Genomic DNA, 23,281 nt, shown 5'->3' on the forward strand with positions numbered 1-23,281 from the left:
ATGCAGATTTTCAAGAGTGGATTGAATCTCGGAGCCATAATTTTTTCTTGCTAAAATTTGTTTCCTGCACATACCTGGTTCCACTTCCCTTTTATGAAACAAAAGTTGATAAGCCAAAGATAATTTTCATTATTCCTACCCTGCATACAAGATCACAGTGGGTTTATGACTCCCAATTTGAAATGAAAGCTGAGAAATTATTCTACTCGGAAATATGAACAAAAGTAATGCATTTTTGTTCTCTTTAAATAATAAAATTGTACATATAAAAAATATAATTTATATATTAAAATGAATAATAATAAACATAATAATAATAATACTTACATATTAGTAAAATAAATAATTGTTATAATAATAAATAAATGAATGATGTATGTCTAAGTTCTTATAATAATGATATAAAAATAAAATATAACTTAAAAAATATACATAAAATATATAAATAAAACAATTGTATTAGTATTTATCAATTGATTTTGAAATTATAATAGAAACAATGGATAATAGAATAATAGATAATAGAAACTTTTGCAGGTTTAAATTTAAAATCACAGATTTATATACATCAATTATGTGTATATATATATATATATACATATATATATATATATATATATATATATATATATATATATATATATATATATATATATATATATATAAGTATTGCAAAGCATAACAATATTATATATATATATATATATATATATATATATTATATATATATATATATATATATATATATATATATATATATATATATATATATATATATATATAATATTGTTATGCTTTGCAATACTTCTCTTCAAAATAATGCAAATAAGAGACTTAAGAGACTCTTTTCACAACTCACACCAGACCAAAATGTGCAAGGTGTATTTTATTGGAATCTATTTCCATAAGGAATTTCCAACATCAGGGCTGGGCAGGATCCATATGTCCGACATATGATTGGATGCTTCCCTGCTGCTAAGAGCAAGTGCCACAGATCTGTGCCATGGCAACACTTTGGTGATTATAATTGAGACAGAAAGGTCATTATTTTTTGCTTTTCCTGCCTGCAGCAGACACTGGTGCTGTCCCTCCGTTCATAGTAATAAACTAAATAAATGACAGTGGACAGATGGCCCACCTTGAACTAGTGAAAAAGGTTATTTACATCTGTGGATACTCACAATCAGCTCGCTCTAGATCACTCAGCGCTGACAGTCTTGACAAGCTGACATCAGATAACAGTGTACAGAGATCATCTGTGTGTGTGCGTGTGTGTGTGTGTAGTGCTCAGGGATTTTTTGTTCTTGTTGTTGTGATCGGTTCCCAGGTTCTGGAGTCCTAAGGAACATGACATTGTAATCTGGGCTATGTTTTATTTATGGACTTTACCGAAGCAGATAACGGCTGTTTTAACAAACAAAGATGATTGCTTCAGGGGCCATTCGCTCATCCTGAGGTAATTAAGACAAAGTAGCTCCCTTGGCCAGGAGGCGGATCCATACAACCAGCTATTATTTCCCTTAAAAAAGTGTGTGAGCAAGAGAAAGAGAGAGAGAAAACACGTTTAAAAGAGAGAGGGGCTGTACTTAGAGTGGGTGAAAAGAGAGCATTTAATTCAAAGGGTCTTTTGTCATGTTTTATCTGTGCTTAAAACTGCTAGCCGTCCTTGTGCTATCAATGAGGCTAATGCAATACAAAACACAACTGTACAGTGGGATGCAAAAGTCTGAGACCATACTGAAAATCTAAGATATAAAATCTAAACTGAAACATGGTGCTCAACAAAGTAATAATTTACAGACGGTCACATGTTCTTATGCGGTGTTCCAGGCAACCAGGCAATGTTTTTTCAACCTTATACTAGTGAAAGTGCACTGGAAGGGCAGTCAAACCCGTGACTACCCACCCGTGAACTCGTCCTGGATCGATGTACTCCGAGTTCCGAGTTATGACGTCACACAGCACGCAAAACAACAATAGCAGCCCCTAATAATATTGCCTACGGATGCAGTGTTTATGCAAGTGGTACAGTTGAAAAAACGATTTTAGGTAACGTTGCAATAAAATGTATAATCTAGCTACAATTCCTTGCACTCGTGCAGGCGTGACTTGCCTGGGAGGGGTACAAAGTCGTTAGTCGTGGTTTGAAATCGTGACTTATGAGCTCAAAAACCTGCCTGGAATGCAGCATTGCTTCCATTGAACCACGATATGCTCTTTTGATGATCTTAAATCATGCAGGAAAACATGCTCAGATTTTTACACAAATTAAAGTGCATGTTAAGACCCCCCCACCCTCTTGCAATACATGCAATACATCTTTGACTATAAGTATTTCCCTTTGTAGGCAGGCAAAAAGCAAAGTTTTGATGTTCATTATGCTTCTTTTGATACAATGAGAGTGAGAAACAGAGATGATCAAGCTCCAAAATTCTGAAGAAATTATATAAACGTTTTCCACACAATTTATGCACTATTGTTAAAAAAGTGTAAAAAGCAGACTAAAATGTCAATATTTATTCACTTGAAAAATATTGTAGTTACCATTCACTTTCACTGAAAAATCATTTTGTAAAGTAATTTTGAAAGTAATTTTTATTGATTATTTTAAATGCATTATTACATCTCAGATTTGTAAGACTTTACTATTTAAGAAACCAAACTTACATATCCAAAGGAGAGAGGTGGCGGGAGTATGTGATAAAAATGATGTGCATGCCATCTAATGTATACACACAAAAGCAGGGAGGAGAGATTTTTGGTTGAATGCGTGCTTTAAAATGGAGTGGTTTTTGGAAACAGGGGCCTGGGCTTTCCCCGCAGCTTGTCAGGCACAATGAATGGGGCTATCTGTTTGTTGTAGGCCTCATCCCTAGCCATGTTTATTTGTAAACTGAGCAGACAATATGAAAAGCTGGGCTGTACAAAGACCCAAGACTGCCAGCTGGCTGACTGAGGGTATTCATGCCTTCCCTCAACCCCTTTCACAATGGCAAAACCCTCAACAGATGCCAGAATGCATACAAACACATGCACGCACATACATACACACAACCTTTCATAATAGCCCTGAGAACATCTTAAGGAAGTGTAGAGTCCTGCTTGTGTCCACTTAAACGAAGCACACATGTACATTAGAGAGCCTTGGGCTCTTGTCTACTGTAAAGCCGTCAACTTGCGATCCCAAGAATGAGGAAGACTGTTTTACCAAGCGTCTGCGGGTGCACACATAAGATTTACGAACTGGCCCCAAACCCCCCAGTGAGAAAACAAATTGGTCTCTTTTCCTGTTCACATCAATTGATGTTCTATTAAGACCAGATGGCCCTGATGGGCCTGAACCTGTCTTGCAGAACATACAAAAATGTTGATGCCTATTAATTTTCTGTCTGCTCTGTGAATATTTAGCCCTTGGCATGGTAGTGAGGAGTAAAACAGCACTTTTGACATCCATAAGGGATGTTTCAGACTCCCTCAACCTTCAGCTCACGCTCTTGTGGTTGAACTTATATTGATACAAAAGATAAGTCTGTCAATAGTAGCATGCTGAAAAATAGACAAACACTCTCGAGCAATAAATATATTATAACACGGCTCTGTGGAAAAGTTGATTCTGATTGGTCAGTCGTGACATTCCAAGGTATGTTATTTGTACGCTGTAATGGATTATAAGAGAACTAACAAACTGGTAAGATTTTAAAACATTTTTGGCTTAATTCTTTTATTGCTTTGTCGTGGCGTCTCACAGGGATAAGAATCACACAGGGAGACGGCAGTCTAAGTAAGGGATAACGTACATCCAGCCGATTGTTCTTGCAGACTAAACCCAGACAGGGTGATCAACCCAGACAAGGCAATAATTATTTCATTGCCTTATATTGGGAAGTTGTGGCCTATTGGTTAGAGAGTTTGACTCCTAACTCTAGGGTTGTGGGTTTGAGTCTCGGACTGGCAATACCACGACTGAAGTGCCCTTGAGCAAGGCACCGAATCCCCAACTGCTCCCTGGGAGCCGCAACACAAATGGCTGCCCACTGCTCTGGGCATGTGTGCACTTTGGATGGGTTAAATGCAGAGCACGAATTCTGAATAGTCACCGTACTTGGCTGTATGTCATGTCACTTTCACTTTTTTTTTTTTTGGTGAAATGTTATGTAATAAATGGTTTGACTAAACCGTTTCCCTTAAATGTATGTCTAGTTTGAACTTGCTGCTTGCTAGCAACTGCTGTCTTCACGGAAGCTTTGCTTTCAAATATTTCAACTCAAATCAATATTTTGCATCTAATTATTTACTTATGTGGCAAGTAGCTGTTTAATAAGTGGGATAATGTACATCCAGCCAGTTGTTCTCGCAGAATAATCCCTTACTTAGACTGCCGTCTAACTGTGTGATTCTGGTAAGATTCATGCACAGTTTGAGATGGCTATTTCTACATTATCTCCACTTTGAGTCTTGACATCTCTGTGTCACACACTTGGCTTTCTGTTGTGGATGGTGTGAATAGAAGCACATAACCTCTCTTCTACCACCATGAACCATTCAGGAAAAACATCTCATGAACTATTTTCAGTGCACTGCTGGCTGAAAGGTGTTTTATAAGGCATGGTATTATATATTGCACATGGAAGCACTGATTTAAGAACCACTCACCTCTTATAAACTCTAACCTTGAGTTTTTTAAAGAAACTGAAGAAAACCTACAATATCAGTTCCTGATAAACAGCTTACAGGCAGTATACAACATGTTTGAGGCTTCTTATAGAAAGACAAGCTATTTTTTATTCATTGTTTTGACCTCACACTCATCATCCCAATTAGATTATCTTACAGTGTGGCACAGCCACATGCTCAAAGTTCGAGCGAGCCAATACATGTCCCTGAGCAGCAATAACGCTTTTATTGACTTTTGTTCTAAATTGTCGGGTGATGACTTACTGACTGAAACCAAATATCGTTATTGATACCGTTCTCACCGCAATAAAAAACTCACTCTGAATCTGTGTGTGGCTCAGTTGTGATATACGCTCACGTTTTGTGTTTCATCAGATAGCGGACTTATGTCCACGTATGGAAAATGTAATTCCATGTTCTGTAGTTCCTGCAGCATGTTCTGATTAGTTCAGCTCTAATTTGTGGATGATTTAGTATTTGAAAACAAAATAATAATAATAAAAAAAAATCACTTAGAAAATTAGCTTTTATCACTCAAAAAAAAAAAAAAAATACCAGTAAGTTTTATAAGATAACTTATACAAAACTAAAATATAATTATTAAAATCATTTAAAGTTCAACTGAACAAAAACATTTGCAACAATTGTAATGTAAAACAGATTCCCTTTACGCCACACTTCAAGAATGTGAATAACAAAATATGTGTTGTTTAAACTGTGAGACAATATATATATATATATATATATATATATATATATATATATATATATATATATATATATATATATATATATATATATATAATAAAACTTTTGACTGAATTTTCTAGCTCCCAACTGCTCAGCATAGGATTAGACTGGGAAAGAAATGATGAAGTAAGGAGTTATTTTATGTTACTTTAGGCAATATACTGTATATATATATATATATATATATATATATATATATATATATATATATATATATATATATATATATATATTTTTTTTTTTTTTTTTTTTTTTTTTTTTTTGGGAGGCATTTCCTCCTCAAAATTCAGATATAAAATGTACTGTAAGTTGCTTGCTGAAAATATTTCACTCTTAAGGGCCGTTCACACCAAGCATGATAACTATAAAGATACCGATAAAGATATAGTTCTAAAAATCTTCTCGATATTAAATAATAGTAGAGTCCACACTACAACTTTAACGATAAAGACATAGAGAAACGGTATCATTGGTATCATTTTCAGAATGATTTTTTTCCAGCTGATGAATGATACAAACATTCACATCCAATCAGAATCCATCCTGCTATAACGAGCTTGAGGATTTAAAGCGGCAGACGCACGTGTGCTCAGAATAAACAGACGATATCGTTCGCTGGTGTGGACGCTAATATCGTTATCTTTATAGTTATCTTTATATTTATCATTTTTGGTGTGAATGGGGCTTAAGTCTTTATAATCTCTGTATTAATTTTATTGTCATATTATGCAATTATCCTGACAGTCCTTTAGGGGAGAAATGCTCAGATCTATCAATTGCCCTAACATGATAGACGATGAGACAGAGAGCCAGAGAAAGTGTCTTCTCTTGGCTCAGCTTTGCTTCAAAGTGTTCAGGCAGCTTTTAACAATGAATCCACAGTAAAGTCTTGTTAAAAATGAAGTCCTGTACATATAAAAACCACTGCTATCCTGTTCCACACTACAGCAGGCAGTCCGTGCACATCTTCCTCTGTAGTTTTGTATGTATCTGTTTTTCATTTATTTATTTATTTTTCTGTTGAACTGCCAAGGCCCGATTGGCTCTGTTCTCAATAACAAGTTACTAAACATTGTTTTTGTGGCCAGTCTATAATCAAAAGGCCACGAAATGAGAGATCTGGCAGCAGAAGCTAAAGAGCTGTGATAACTAAGCGCCCGTCCAAAACAGTGAGGGAGGAGGGGAGGAAATGAAAGAAAAAGAGAGAAATCAATCCAGGTACAGTTAAAGGCTGGGTTAACTCATGGAAACTGCTGCTACATAGTGTACAGCTCACAAAAAAAAAAAAAAAAAAAAAAAAAAAAAGAGAGAAACTATACATTACAAAAAAAAAATATGTATATGATGTGATTCTCTCCAAGGCTCCCTTTTGACAATACTGAAAGGCCCTTATCAAGGCTTTGTGTAATGAGATATGCATCTCTGTTACTTTTTTTGTAATACAAATAAATGTCACAATGCAGACATTCTTTAATTGTTCATTCTCTTTATGCAAAATGCAATTTCTGTTTCATTTACTCAGTTTTCTTCCCTGCCAACTTCAAGGTCAAGTGTCAAATGAGTCGCTTTCCACTTGGTTGCCAGTTCTTCACCTTTAAGGCCCATCAAGGACATCTAAGAGTCTCAGGGTGAGACAGTGAGGGGTTAAGAAACCACTCTGTGTCTGACTGCCCTGACCTGTTCCCATGGTTTACATACCTCTCAATAGCTGCCTGCTAGCCCTCAAGCCAGAGAAGGAGTGAAACCCTAGATCCAGCCCCTCCTCCTGTTTGAACTGAAAAAAGAGGAGTACTTTTTTCTCCTTAAATATTACGGTGGCTTCTATGAGGAGAGATGAGATGAAAGCTCTTTTTTAAAAACAAAGTGACCTGGCTTACTGTCTACATAGGCACCCTAAACTTCATATGTGAAAAATTTGGAACACTCTGCATAGACCAGGAGACATCTCACATAAATATCACTTTGTGTGATTCAATTTTAATTGATTAAAGTCACAATAAAACAGAAGTAGAGACAGATATTTTCTTCTGTATTGTGACATTCATCCCAGTGTAACAAATTATTGAAAGAACTGGGAATAAGTTCTTTGACATGAATCTAGAAAATAGATGAGTGGAAATTAAAAATTCACCCTAATAAGGATAAAACATAATTTTTATTTAACATAACATAATTTATAAAGTATATTTATAATCACCATTCGCTGAACACATCACATTGCATTCTGGGACTGCAGTTTCCATAAATGATACATGTGATGCTTTCTTCGAATTTTGTCTAAATTTAGTATTTAAGAAGGCAGCATAATTCAAAAATATAGTTTGTGGTACAGCCTGTGATGCCTTAACATAATACCTACATAGGCCGCTCATTAGGTTTTAGCACATAGCGAGAGAGAAGTGTACAAGTGTGTGTACAGGAAAGTGTGTACACCTCACTTCTTAACCTTTGCTGAGTTCACTTTAATAGTGTAAGGCTTTTCACCTGGGTTTTGCAAAACAGTTCTCTTTCGCCCTGTCCAATCCAAAGTCTCTCCTTCCTTGTATATATTTTATTTAATGATACAATCTTTTTATGTCTCTCGTTTTCATTGTCTGAGCAGTGAATTATCATTAAAAAAAAAATTTCACCCTCCAGTGCATGGATATATGCGTCTGAAAGATAAGTTGACCTTTCCGAAATCGCGGTCCAGCATCAGATTGAGCGGTTATTGCAATATTCCAATGTAGCGAGATTAAAAGAAAAAGGCCAGTTTTTGAATGCTCTGTGGTATTTGTACGTACTGTACATGCTATTGAACACAGAATCTCGCTGTGGTTCGCCCCCCAACATGCCGCATATCATTTTCTCTGGTTGCGACGGCATTCCTAGCGAACAAGACCAGGCAGTGGAGCTGTGATTTAACAGTCTTGTGTTCCTTAAGGGAGAAAATATTTTGTTGACAGGCTGGAGACTTTTCACATGTTGGTGTGTGCGAGGAAGCACCTCATAGCCAATGAGATGGGAAACTTTACACCAGTGAAAATGTTGATAATACACACCCACCGCATTGTTACGGAAAGCGTGAAATGTAAAGCTGTTTTGCTGGAAACAAACTTTGGCCTTTTAGCTCAAAAGAGAACTGGGAGTTGCGCTTACTCCTTCTATAAAGGGTCTTTATGAAAGGACGTAACACGCTTGGAGGCTGCAGGGTTAACGTTGAAATTGCCTTGCACGATATTGAGTTCTGAGAGGATGACCTGACCAGATCTTGGTATTATATTCAGAGCAGGACAGGAAGGGTCAAACAAGATGAGATATTGCAATGAGGGTTTGCTCAAGTGGACCATTAGTCTTTGTAATAAAATGCATCCTACGTCTGCAACCGCCAGGCCTATTAATATTCACTTTAGCTGTGCATTGCTGGTCCATTTTCCCTTAGTCAGACAGTCGGTGGGCAGCACAGCCCCAGACCTGCCTCAGATAATTAGAATGATAAATCGACATGCAGGGCCTCTTTTACTTGAAGGTTGAAAGCTTCCTCTGGATCAGTACCATGGACTTGAACAGAACCCTATTCATCTTTGTCCAGTGTTTCAGCAGTTATGTCATATAAAAATATACAATTAACACAACCAAGAGTATGCTCATGTCAGGTGTGGACATGTAAAACTCCTTTTCACTCTGTTTTCTGCAACCTCACTGCATCTTTGGCTGTCTTGGAGTGTGCAGAGTGATGATCGATATCCCACACATACAGATCTGATAGCACTGCACAGCACACAGCATTACTACTGGGGTACTGAATAATTTGCACTTAATATACACGTCAACACCACACTGAAAAAAGTCTAACATTGCTGTTATTCGTTTAATGTGTATTTTGTCATTGAAACAGGTTAAAATTATTGTTTTTTTCATTTAAACTAAACGTTTTAATTTATATTTATGGTTGAATCCATTTTTTTTACATGGATACAATTTGATTTGCAGCGGGACATTAAACTGAATTTATTCATTTGATTAAAGCAATTTTATTAAATTAAGCATGGTTTGCACATGCGCATTGCTGAGTTGGAGTTCCCGCTCTCTGACCACCTGACCTGTTTATTTAAAGAATTTAAAAAAAAAAACGTCCGTTACAGAACTGTGTGTTAAGTCAGTGGCGGCCGCGGTAACTTACACTTCAACAGACCCCTCCAGGCTGGCTGAAAGACACAGAAGAACTAGAGTACCACTGATACTAAGAAGGTAAAACAATCATCTTTGTATATACCCTTAATTTTTTTTTCTTTTTTTTCAATAGTTATACCTGATTGGCCTTGACTCTGGCCGTGATTTCAGCATTCACGCTTGATAGCATGTAACTATCACTAGGATATCACTAGTAGCGTTAACATTAACATTCTTCATTCAAACTATAACATCTGGTAGTGGGTGAGTAATGCTACCACAGGTTGCTAGCTAACTGGCCATTAAATGCAAGCTATTATTTCTAAATGCATAATTATTCTAGACTTTTTTTTTCCGCTGAATTTCTGACACTTGAAATGCAGTAGTAAATCCCCAGATTCAAGCTTCAAACTTCATGGATGCAAAGAGCGCGCTTTTCGACACCTCCCGCTTTTTTCGCGTCAGTCTGCATGACTTGTGTGAATCGTGCAGGTCTGAGAGGGTCTGATTATAATTTCACAAAGTCATCTGAAGTCATTCCATAGCTTAATCTGAGGGACAGAATTATATTTACATCATTAAATTAACAGTTTACGGAAACTCGTCTTCCCTCCTCTGCTGCTGTCAATCATTCTCCATTTTATATTCAAACCACGCGCGCGCCTCGTCCGTTACAGCAGGATCGAGCAGGATACACGGTAAAACTCACTCCAATATGATTTAACGTATTCACATTATGATGCTTGATATGTAGATAAAGGGCTGTGGATTTGCATAAAATGATTATTTTGTTGGAGTTTTTTGCTGTTTTTAAACGACTCGCTACCGTGTGTCTGTTAGATCACACATTACAAGAACTCTGAATTGGCATCAAACCAACGATAAATGGAATTTAAAACCGTGAAGAAACAAATGATCGATAAACTGTTGGAAAGATATGTTACACGAGGATTTCCTCGATTTGTGCCGTGAACGAATCGTTCGATTTAACCGGTTCTTCTTAGTGAACCATTTGAACTAACGTTAGTTCACCAAATTGAACTGAATCGTTTGAAACGGTTCACGTCTCCAATAAGCATTAATCCACAAATGACTTAAAATGTTAACTTTTTTAATGTGGCTGACACTCCCTCTGATTTCAAACACACCAATATCCTGGAGTAATTCATTTACTCAAACAGTACACTGACTGAACTGCTGTGAAGAGAGAACTGAAGATGAACACTGAGCAGAGTATAATAAACGTATACGCCCACTGCTGGAGCGGTTCTCTTTCTCGAGTCAAGAACCGGTTGCATCAGTTTTCCGATCAGCAGTACACTGAACCGAGAATCGTTTCTGTCGGACACGTCCGATTTGATAACCGATGAGCTGATGATACTGCATGCCTGATTCAGCATGAAGCAGACCGACACACAAAGCGTCTGAACCGAACTGGTTCTTTTGTTATTCATTCTGACCTGGCGAAATGTAAGTTTATTTAATAACAAATACATTGCAATGGATTATGTTTAGTAAGTGGATTATGATTTCTGCGCTGATGACACCTAATTGATTTACTTTATATCTTCAAGACTTAAATCCTCATGCACATTATTGCTGTTACTGTATTCTGTGTGTTGTTGCAAAACTTAATTGTAAACTTTTCATGATTATGAGGTTTTTAACTGACTAAAGATATGATTACGGACTTTATATATTTGAATGTTTGATAGACTTCTCCAATGACGTCATTACGTTGAGCGTATAAGAACAGATGGACTGTTTTTTTTTTTTTTTTACTTGGGTCTCTGCAGAGCAGAACACCTTGTGAGTGTTTTCAAACTTCTGGGTGATTCTAATTCATGCAATTAAAATGATCCCCCTTACCCAACCCCACCCCTAAACCTAACATCACTATGACATCAGACAATCAGGTATCATGGTGTAAAAACACCCTGATTTGGTAACTCCCATAACATTCCTGCAGAGACCTATACTGTTTTTTTTTTTTAACCGGTTTATTGAATCGAACTGCCCAAAAGAACAGGTTCGCAGGAAAGAACTGAAATTCCCATCACTAGTGCCATGGCGTGAACTTTTAACTGTTGACTCGGACTCCGTGTTGCTTTAAGCTTAGATTTATTAGAAACCTATTTTCTTTATACCTAGCCTGCACAATACATTTAAAATATGCATACTTGGATTGTATATTATTTCTGTGTAGTGTAGGCTATACAAATATATACATTTAGGAATTTTTGAAATGTATAAATATAAAATTGTGAAATGTAATGCCTGATTAATTTTTATAAGAGTACTAATAGTAATTTGTTTTTACTAACATTTATAGATTTTATAAAATTACTGTGCAGATTTTTTCAATAATTTCTTTTTGCTGCTGATTTATACACTCACTAAGTTTAAATTTTTGTAATATTTAAAGGTGTTAACTGTAATCCTACACTGCAAAATGATAACTTACAAAGGTTTAAATCCATCATAATTATATAAGTATCTGGATATTTGCCGCGGGACGAGGGCTTCGATAACCTCTTTTTTTTTTACTACATTTTACATGTGTTTGCATCCCTGAAACTTGACTAATGGTTACTTATGCTATCAATACCTAAAGGTCCTTTTTTTACACTCTTAATTATCTTGTGTTCAGTATTTATCAGCCATAATATTAAAGGGCGCAGCTATTTCTATCTGGTAATGTTAGTTTGCTACACTATTAACAGCATTTACATGTGGTAGAAATTTACCAAAATGTTAGCCAGCTTTCCTAAAATCATAAAATAAAGTATATATCTATTAATGTTAAATGTTGGGTATTCTTAATTTGTGTATGATGTTAGTAGTTAACACACTTTAATGGCTAAAACTTAATCATGTTTTCTCTTTCAGCTTCAGGGAAGCTAGTCAGTTGTTCCTGCTGTGCAAATTATTTGGAAGCTCCTGCCAGTGATCATTGCTCGTGGTAAGTTATTTCCAATGTCATGAGGGCATTTGTGATAATTAGGCGTCCTAAAGTGTAACATTTTCTCTCATCTGGGAAGTTTTCTACCAGATCTACTAAGTAAAACTAGATGTGGTCTGCTCAGTAGCCTAAAGGTATATTTGTATCTCATGTTTCTTCAGTTATCTGTACATGTGGAAATGTAAAGACTGTGACCATTCATATTCAAGAAGATCTGAACTTTTGAAACACTATAAACTTGATCATCGGCATTATGGACGGGGCCGAGCTTACCCCTGTACTTACAAGAATTGCCCATGCACATGCAAGACATGGAAAGCTCTGCTGACCCATCTAAGCAAATACCATCCTGCACAACAATCCTCACAGAAAGATAGCTTTTCACAATTCTTCAAGTGCCACATTTGCGACAACAATCTACTTTCTACTGAGACGGACTATTTTCGACACATTGGGAAACATTTGAAAAATCATGAATCTGTCAGTTGTATGTTTGCTGATTGCTCATACAAAACCAATCTATATGGAGCTTTCAATACTCACAAATGGAGAAAACACACCCCCCATACAATTAATGATTTAAAGCCTGGAATTGTTGATGGACCTGTTGATAGTCCTGCTGTTGTAGAATCATTTGCAATAAGCAGTACAGAGTTGTCAGATGCTGATTTACTATCTGAAGAACTTCCTGATGAAGAATCAACAGATTTGACAAATGTTATTGAATTAAAATTAGCCTCAGTCTTACTTAAGTTAGAAAATGCTTTTCTGGTGCCAAGTGCAGCTGTGAATGAACTACTTGAAGAGTTGCAATATTTAATTGGTAATGTCTCTGTGCCGGTCACCCAAAAGACTATAATCCACTTCTTAAAGGATCACAATTGCCAGATTGATGAATCAGTTGTGAAAGAGTTGGCCACTGTACTTTGCACTTCAAATCCCATTCAAGCTGCAATTGGAAACCATGGTCCCCTGTCAACCACTTGGAAACGGAAGACATACTATAGAAAAAACTTCAGTGTTGTGAAACCAGTTGAATATGTATTAGACCGAAAGAATGGAAAGTCTTTTCAGTATGTCCCTATACTAAAATCTTTGCAGCAACTTCTAAATTGTGAACCTATACTAAATAAGGCTACAAATTTGAAAGAAAAACATCAACCAGGGGATGGTGATAGACAGGTATACACATCATTTTGGGATGGACTTTTCTTTAAAAGAAATGCTATTCTCTCAAAAGAGTGTGCAATTTCATTGATTTTGTACGTTGACGATTTTGAAATATGCAATCCCCTTGGTACATCACGTAAAAAACACAAAATATGTGCCTTGTATTGGATTTTAGGCAATCTGCCACCTGGTTTTCAGTCATTGTTGTCCTCTATCCATTTGGCTGCATTGATAAATAGCAATGATGTCAAGGTTTATGGTTATGACAAAGTTTTAGAGCCTTTAACTAGTGATCTCATAACATTAGAACAAAATGGGATTTTTGTGAGTAAGTTGGGGAAAACTTTGAAGGGCACAGTGCAGTGTGTGGTTGCCGATAACCTTGGAGCACACAGTATTGCTGGTTTTGTAGAAAGTTTTTCTGGCAGATATGTTTGCAGATTTTGTACTGCAGACAGGTTCGATTTTCAGACCAAGGACGTTGGAGCTGGAGGTTTCTCGCCGAGAACTGAAGAAATTCACACAAGTCATCTTAAAACCCTTGAGGAAAATTCTTTGTCCAACTGTTATGGTGTTACGAGGAAATGTGTTTTGTCAGAAAAACTTTCCCATTTCAATGTTACTACTGGTTTTCCTCCAGACATTGCCCATGATTTATTTGAGGGAATAGTTCCCGTTGAAATATCTCTTTGTCTGACTGTATTCATTTCCAAAAACTATTTTACTTTGGCCACTCTGAACAAGGCAATAGAAGATTTTCCCTTTAAATGGACTGATAAAACAAATCGCCCACATCCTGTTCCTCTGACCTATTCATCCAGGAGAACAATTGGTGGAAACGCACACGAAAACTGGAGTTTAATAAGATTTCTTCCACTACTACTTGGACAGAAAGTTCCCACTGATGAACCAGCCTGGCATCTCCTTGCTGATTTAAAAGACATTGTGGAGCTTGTTGTTTCTCCAGTTCAAACTAAAGAATCAATTGGATATTTGAACTTTAAGATTTCTGAGCACAGAGTTAGATTTAAAGAGCTTTTCCCAGAGACAAATCTTCTGCCTAAACACCATTTCCTGGAGCATTATCCTCAGTTAATCTGTGAGTTTGGACCGTTAGTTGCACTATGGACCATGCGTTTCGAAGCGAAGCACAGCTTCTTCAAAAGAGTTGTGCGCCATACAACGTGCTTCAAAAATGTGCTCATGTCCTTAGCAGAAAGACATCAGTTTCTCATGGCACATCACCTTTACATGTGCAACTTTCCTAAATCCCCCCTGGAAGTAGCAAATGTTTCAACTCTTCCCATAGACGTTTTGAAAGACGACATTGCATTTGCTATTAAACGGAGGCACCCAGACTTGGATTGTGTGTGCTTGGCTAAAAATGCAACGTATAGTGGCCTTAACTACAGGAATGGAATGATACTTGCACATGGCTCATTGGCAGGGATGCCGGAATTTACTGAAATAATCCAGATGATTGTTGTCAAGGATAAGCTGCTTTTTATTGTCAGAAAGCTGAGTGCGTGGTACAGGGAACATTACAGAGCATATGAACTGAAAATGTGTCCTACGAAGGAGGTGGAACTTCTTGACCGAAACGAACTGACAGATCCATATCCATTGGCTGACTACACAGTTGGGGGGATGCGGCTGATTACTCTCAAAAGATACATACATGTTTAAGGTCAGAATTTAGTGAGTGGTTGTATGACTTTTGCATGTAATAGTCCTAACCCTTGTGTCTAACCAGTGATTTTTTTTCTTCTTTAATATTTAAATATTAAGTTATATAGTGATATATCACTTATATATAGTTATTATCAAGTGTAAAGCTGCATCACTCATTCCTTTTTACCATGTCTCTGTCTCTCTTACTCAGGGCACCATGGCAGATATTGCAACTGTTCGATTGCTGATCATCTTGAACGAAGACAACAGTGTAAGAATGGAGCTACGCAATGGGATTCCCAACTCAGTGGAGGAACTTATCGAAGAGGTCAAGAATGCATGTGGATTAGGAGGACACATAAGGCTACAGTACAAGGACACTGATTTTGGGAACTTATTTGTGAATCTGACCTCTACAACTGTAATTAAGGATCTCTCAGTTATCAAAGTTGTCCAATTAGACCCTGATACCACAACTATTGTCTTGTACCCAGTTGATCCCACAATAAGTAGCATCCCTTCAGGTGGACAGGACAGCGAAGATTCCTCCCCAGGATCTGCACATATAGATGACACCATAATTCTTAGCAGCTGTTCCTCAGAATCATTAAGAACACAGCAGTGGCCAAAAGTGTTCCCAATTCCACTCTTCTCCTATGACACAGAATGTCAACTACAGAGGGGAAATGAGGAGTACACAAGAAGCAAATCTAGGTTGACACCTTGCTCAAAAATGCTGTCTGACATACTGGAGAAAGTGGCTGAAAAAGTCTACACATACAAAGCATACCCTACAGATGCTGACTTCAGCGATGTTGCTGAGGCACTGACAAGGAAACACCCCTGCCTGAGAGAATCAGGGTCTTTCAATGAGAGCTATGGATGGAAACAAAGGCTCAAGGTAAAAATGTCCAACTACCGGACTCTACTTAGGGCACATGGAACAGCTGCAGAGCTCACTGTGAATTCTTTGAAATCCAAGTCTCCAGGGGAGGCCTACCCAGCTAAGAATTTGAAGAGACCTAGACGGGCTGAGGTCAACCATTTTCCACCCTTGCCAAGTGGTGAGACTCCAGAAAGCCTTGAACAAGAAAGGATTTCCCTTCTGGCAGAACTACAACAAAGAAACAACAGACAAGCAATAAAAGAAAAGATGGCAAAGACGTTTGGTTACCGGAGACAAGAAATTGTGCATAAGAAGCCGAGCATTGAAGACGTCTTTGAGAGATGGCCTGCACTTTTTCAGATGGAAGAGGTAGGTTTTTAGATGCAAAGCACCTCAGATGCATTATTCACCCATTTATTTACTAACTTAATTGTTTCCCTGTAATGGAGTTTCACAGGCATGACACTTTGTCTAAGACCAGTTAAATCCATGTGAGCAAATGTCTTATGAATTACAGTTGAACATTTTTAGACCTAACTGTTGAGTCACTTATGAGTTGTTGTTCTTGTTGTAGGCGATAATTTACTAAGGTTGTGCTGGTGATGCTGTTTTGTGTTCACCATCATAAAAACTTCTAAACTTATTTCTGTTTCCTTTTTAGATCAATGCAGAGTTCATACGAATCACTACAGTTCCCTTGGAGACAAAGTTCTTGGCGCAGTTGGATAAGCACTCCACCAAATTGTTGGAGGTCATCAGGAGCAAGGGAGGAGTTGTTAAAGAGAAGACCTCCAGGACCTTGCAAGTTTTAGATGAGGTATCTATAAATAAGTTGTGTGTCAGTGGGATCCATGGCTGAATAGTGTTGTTGTTGTTGTTATTGTAAATGTTTCATTTTAATTCATAGTAACTGTTCTTACTTAGCCTGTGGACATCAGCATCAGAAGAGAATGCATCCTCAAATCTCTGATGATCTACCTTGGTGAACCTGTTGAGCACCTTTTCAAAGAATACCAGGTAAGGGCATCTCTCTCACTTGCTCACACAGTTAACACCTACAGACTAACATGGTCCTAGTCTAGGTTTTCCTAGCCATATTTAACAAATAGGGGTGTGATGAGAAACTAAGCTCACAAGACAAGATTTTAACACTTTATAAGAAATCTTTGATGCTGATTGTTGAGCAGTAAACACTTAGATCACATCCAGACGTACCAAAACCATCTTATTTTTTTTTATTTTTTTCTGTCTTCCCTGGAAGTGTTAAAAAAAAGTGTGTCCAAACGAATCCATTTGCAAATGCAGACCTGCCAACATGTACGCATTTTTCGTACTCTGCATGCATTTTGACCCATAAGTACGCTTGTACGATTCGCTGCTCTCTGGGTACGCATTTTGTTGCGTCTCGCATTTCGCCGATTTCATTTTCCATGCAATCTATGATTCTGCCGCTGATCCACAGCGTGTGAATGGAGTGAAAAACTTTCGGCCAATCAGAGCGCTGCATGTTAACCCACCGCCCACCTGCCCCTCCTATCCACAAGCTTAGTTTGCAGTTAGAATTAGAAAAGTGGTGGAATGGCTTGAAATCTAGAAGGTTTGAGACAGGCCAGGTGCTGATTAACGTAAGATAAAGGTAACAGTTAGGCTATGTTTAGCATAATTGAATTTATGAACATTAAAAGTGTCCTTGACATCATAACAAGCAGTCCAGCTGTGACGAGCTCAGTTCAGTTCACGCGTTCATGTAGGCTAACATGTAAGTGGCGCTGCCAATAACGCACCTAAAAGCTGTCACAAAGAACCGGCAAAAGTAATGATTATGGATATTTGAATAATATAATTATTAATAAACAAGTGTTTTCTGTATCAATGTCGTGTCAACTGCAAAGATAAAGTTGACGATGCTGTCTCGCAATCTTCGCAGTAGTGAACGCGCCAGAGAAATGCACATTTCATACGGATTAACGTTACATAAGCAGAGAGCAGTCTGTTTTCTTTCGTTTTGAATTGTTCTGTTCAACCCTCTGGAGTCTATTGACGCGTATACGCGTTATGAGTCATTTTCTCCTGATAACTCCTAAAATAACTTAAATTACACTTTCAGTTTTGATCGTACAGATAAGAGCAAAATTTAATCTGTAAAGGCTCTACTTTTATTTGTATACAGACATAATAACAACAAAACTTTGTGCACTTATAAAATAAAGATAACAAACATGGTGCGTGTCTGCAGCCTGTCTGCGCTGATCTTCATTTACAAACACGTCATTAAAATGAACTGTAACTCCATGAATACTCAACGAAGAGACATGAGAGAGATATCTATAGAAAGCTTGACGTGTCTACTTTTAAACTAAACAAGTGCTGCCGAAAACAGATATTCTGTGATAAAGTAATCCATATCAAAACAATGCCGTTTTTCACATCTCCCTTCATTATATTCGACCACGCCCCCGCGCTGAACGCTCTATTTAGATTCTAATGTTAAATAAAGTTTTTATTTTTATTTTACTGTTTGCTTCGCGATGAGAGGAATAAGATATAATTCACCCCCAAATGTGATTTGAGTATTTGAGATTTGGATTTCCTCAGAAAAAAGAATGAAGCACTTTATTCAGCAGAGATCATAAACATGAGTAAGTCTCTTTTTATTTATTTATATACCTGTACTAGTTTTCACATAACGTGTAAACATTTTACTAGTTAGACTTTTTCCAAAGACTTTCTCCAAACTATAATTCCTGACTAAATGTATAATATAAGTGAAACATTATGAAGTTTCAATAACAATATGCAATACTATACCATTCAAAAGCTTGATGTAAATAATATAAATGTAACTGTAACAAATGTAACAAACAATGCTGTTCTTTCAATTTATTCCCCTGAAAAAAAACGGAAAAAGAAAAATTCTCCGCTCTTTTCAATATTATTAATAATCTATTAATATGAGCACAGACATGTTTAGTTCTCTGGTGACAAGAAAAGTCATGATTGCCTCCAAAGGCAGCATTTGTTACAAAGAGATGCACTACTTAAAAAAAGCCAAATCTGCAATCTTTAACAAGTTAAACAATGCAAAAGTTTAAACACTATACATGGAATATTATAATAAAAAAAATTGTAGTTTGTTTTTTAGCAAACTGATTTGATATTGATAACTGCTGGTTTTGCACATTTATTTAATGTTTTGATTTATTTATTTAGAAAGAATGTCTTCAGTTTACTTGTCAGGTGGAAGAAGTTTCCTTGGCTGTGCATCCTGTACAAAATGTTCGGAGTGATTGCAGTAATTGTATAACATTTATGGTCTACTTGTATATGTTATGGAGTAACTAATAAATCTAAAATGGTGAAAGGATATTATGTGTATAATATGTATTATAGTGTTAGGTATCTCATAGGTTTCACACAGGTGTGAGTGCAACGGTGGAGCATACATTGGCGGTGGGCTGCGTGCGCACGGAGGGGGGGGGTTGTAGTACTCATAAAATTTCTTCAAGGTTGGCAGGTATGCAAATGACTTAAGACCTATATGTCCTTGCTACTTCATATTCCAGGCCTATATGTGGCATTCTTTCTGCTACAGAAATTAACCAAAAATGGAGAAGAGCACAGTCTTCAGTCACTTTCACTTCTGTTGATAACATGACTAGACTTATCACCACTGCTCATTTTATAAAGGCCGCCACAAAAAACAAGTTTTTGTTTACATTGTTTAGTTTGCTTGTTGGATTGTTTTTATTTTGCAATTCTGTCTGCCATAGGACATGATTGCAGCGCAGTATACTAGCGTGCTAACGTTAACTCTGCTAGCTAACATCAGCAGTCAAAATAACATTAATGATCCAATGTCTTTTTGAAAATCTAGTTAGCTATATGTTTTTCTTGCGGTAGCGTTTTTACAATAAGCCATGTAAAAATGTACTATAATCCATTCAAGGAGTTGATAAGCAGACAGATTAGCTATCTAGTTAAGTTGTCTACTTCCACTTTATAAACCGCTAACATTAACTCTAGTCCAGGGTAAGCATTCGGGTAAGAGGATGAGGGGTGTCGCAATGAAATCAGCGATACACACAAATGTGGCTTCGCCGTCCAAACCACCCTGGCAGTGTCATGCACAGGGGCAGGGGCAAATTGGCATTACGAGGGCACAATGGTCTTTGGGTGGGATTTGGTTTGTTCGGGTGAGCGATATGGCAAAAATTTTAATTTTCCTTTTTTAGAAATACCATGATTTTATCATGAAAACTGTTGGTTTTTCTATTTTGCAAGCTGTTTGAGCATTACAGCCAAACTAATATCACTATAATAAAGACAAAGCTTGTTACATTAAGGTAACAAAATATGAAAAAGTATGGATATTTAGGCCACTAGCTATTTACCCACTCAAAAGTTGTTTTAAACCTGAATGAGTTTTCTTCTTCCACTAAACATAAACTCTTTTTTGGAAAGAAGGTGGAAAACCAAACAGTTGCTGGTTCACAGTAGGTGTTTCTCAATGTCAAGGATACTTCCTTGGTAGGACTGGTCCTTCCAAGTCACTTCCTTCAGAGGCTAGGCGAGACTACTCTTTAGCATTCGAACACAAAAAATGGAACATGCAAGCAAGTGCACGTAATTGCGTCATTACATCAGTGAATAGGTCCGTTTGAATAACGCTATGAATGGTATCGTTAAATTACTTTGGACAACTTAACTAGTTATAAAAGAAATGCCGGTGATGCAACCAAGCTAACACTTGTTAAATGACAGGTCCGGTTCAGTTAACCATTTGTATTTGTATAATTTACAATATCAATATGGTAGTAATTTGTACTGGCATTTAAATGTTAAACTTTACTTATATTTACTACAGTTATAACAAATGTTTGGTAATGTAAATAAAAACCGTTAACGCTCCGACTCCACTAACGTTCGACATTTTTGCATTTTTTAACAATATAGCAAAGCTGCACGCATAGGATTGTGGGTGATTTGAGAGCGCGAAGGCTACACATATGCATCCTTCCTCGACATTAGAGGTAGCATCCTCGAAATTCTGGCTTCCGAGGATCCTTCCTTGACATTGAGAAACGCCTAGTGACTTCCAGAGTATTTACCCCCCTACTAACAAAGTCATTGTGGACCGGCAACTGTTGGGTTATCCAGATTCTTCAATCTTCAAGAAATAAATTAATGTATTGTAAGTTTGGGACAACATGTGAGTGAATCAACAATGACAGAAATAACATTTTAGGATGAACTATCCATTACTGCACACATCTAATATACAGACATGCATCTGTTTCTTTCATTTAAGACATAACCAACTACAATACTGTAGCAATACAGTATTTTTGACAGTTTTAACACACAACCTAATTTAGTTCAGTAATCGGGAATTTTGGAAATGACACAAAATAAATTTTACTTCAATAAAAATAAGGATCAGTTTTAAAAGGTGGCTGTTTTTTTCGCTTAGGTCTGATTTTATTACCATAAAAATATTATCTGAATAGGTCTACTTTGTTAATTATTATTTGAAGTATTTTGAAGCATCAAAGCCATGGATAATTTGTAGTTAGTATTGCTTCAAGAACCATGTTTTTTTTTTAGTTTTTTTTTTTTTTTAGTAAAATTATGGTTCATTTTCGGAAGGGAACGTAAAAACTCAGAGAATATTAAGGCAGATGCGGTGGTCATATTATCACCGACATTATAACACGTTATTGACTTAATGTTATCAAAATCCCAAAAAGTTAAACCGTATTAAGAAAGTACCTAAAAGTGATGCCACAGGCCTCATCTGCCCCCCAACATTTGTCTTCATGCACTGTGTTTACAGAATTTACAGGTGTTTACAGTGTTCTCTGACATGTCAAGAAAAAAGTTAGAATATAACGAGGATAATCTCATCAGTGTTGGGCATGTTACTCAGAAATCGTAATAAATTACTAGTCACTTATTACTTCTTAAAAAAATCTCATCGCTTTTAATCTAGTCATACCCCTTGCAATGAACATTTGATTATTTTGATTTGTTAATCAAATGTTTTGTTTTGAAAGTTTAGATTGTATAAGAGCTTGGCACATTATGATCTAACATGAAATCGGGAGATTTTCTCAAATTTATAGCATATTTTCTTTCTTTTTTTGTGCAGGATAATGAGGTTGAAGAACTGGAGCAGACAACCATGGCCATCTTTATCACTGGGAAAGAGGATCCTCTCCATCCACCTAAAGACATTAAAATTGTTGTAGAAGGAAAAGAGGTCCTCAACGAGTTGCCATCGGTTGCAACCGCTTTTGCCATGGTTTTTGGGCTCATATATACACTAAACCTAAAATATCCAAAAAGGCTACAGTTCACCTTTGAATTTGTACAAAAGGTCCTGATGGAGCTTGACGGAAAAAAGATGACCCCAAAAGTCACTAGACTGACCACCCAGCTGTACAAGAATTAATTGTATAATTGCATAATTGTTAAATTTTATTGTGTTTTTACAGCCAAGACTTTAGAACCTTTTAATAAAAAGGTTGCACTAACAAGGCTGCATTTTCACTGCAGCATTTACAAATGTGGCTGCCCAAGTTCGATGGCTACCAGGTACAAAGGTTAAAGTAGGCCAAGTGTTACAAGTATTTCTGCTGTCAATCTTCATACATTTGAAGCAAATGTTCAATGTTGTGAGTTTATAGAACAATAAATGTGTTCTAATGGAAAAGTGTTCTGAGTAGTCATTGATCAAAATGTATTGAAATCATTTTTTTTTATTATTGATTGATTATAGATCTCAAATAATGCCAACACTATATTTTTTTAATTTGAGACAATCTAAAATAATTAATTTTATTCAGACCTATAAATATTAGTTTGTTCCAAACTAAAATAATTAATTTAATTTAACCTATACATATTAGTTTAGTTGGTTTGTTCTAATTTAAAATAATTAGTTTGTTCGAACCTAAAATAATTAATTTAATTTAACCTATACATATTAGTTTAGTTTGTTTGTTCTAATTTAAAAT

The 23,281-nt window shown here is 36.5% G+C and overlaps 1 protein-coding gene across 2 annotated transcripts; it reads left to right on the forward strand.

Moving 5' to 3' along the window:
• Positions 1–9,246: 9,246 nt before the first annotated feature.
• On the forward strand, positions 9,247–22,977 carry LOC113094532 (uncharacterized). 2 transcript variants are annotated; one of them, XM_026260109.1, is made up of 7 exons: positions 9,247–9,654; positions 12,466–12,538; positions 12,700–15,395; positions 15,591–16,634; positions 16,927–17,082; positions 17,190–17,282; positions 22,414–22,977. In XM_026260109.1, the coding sequence occupies exons 3-7, from the start codon at positions 15,387–15,389 to the stop codon at positions 22,714–22,716; spliced, it is 1,605 nt and encodes a 534-aa protein (XP_026115894.1). In that variant the 5' UTR covers positions 9,247–9,654; positions 12,466–12,538; positions 12,700–15,386; the 3' UTR covers positions 22,717–22,977. The 2 variants fall into 2 exon arrangements, with proteins under 2 accessions (XP_026115894.1, XP_026115895.1); XM_026260110.1 differs by lacking the exon at positions 12,700–15,395.
• The last annotated feature ends 304 nt before the right edge of the window (positions 22,978–23,281 follow it).

Source organism: Carassius auratus, unplaced genomic scaffold (genome assembly GCF_003368295.1).
Source record: "Carassius auratus strain Wakin unplaced genomic scaffold, ASM336829v1 scaf_tig00215406, whole genome shotgun sequence".
Classification (NCBI taxonomy): domain Eukaryota; kingdom Metazoa; phylum Chordata; class Actinopteri; order Cypriniformes; family Cyprinidae; genus Carassius; species Carassius auratus.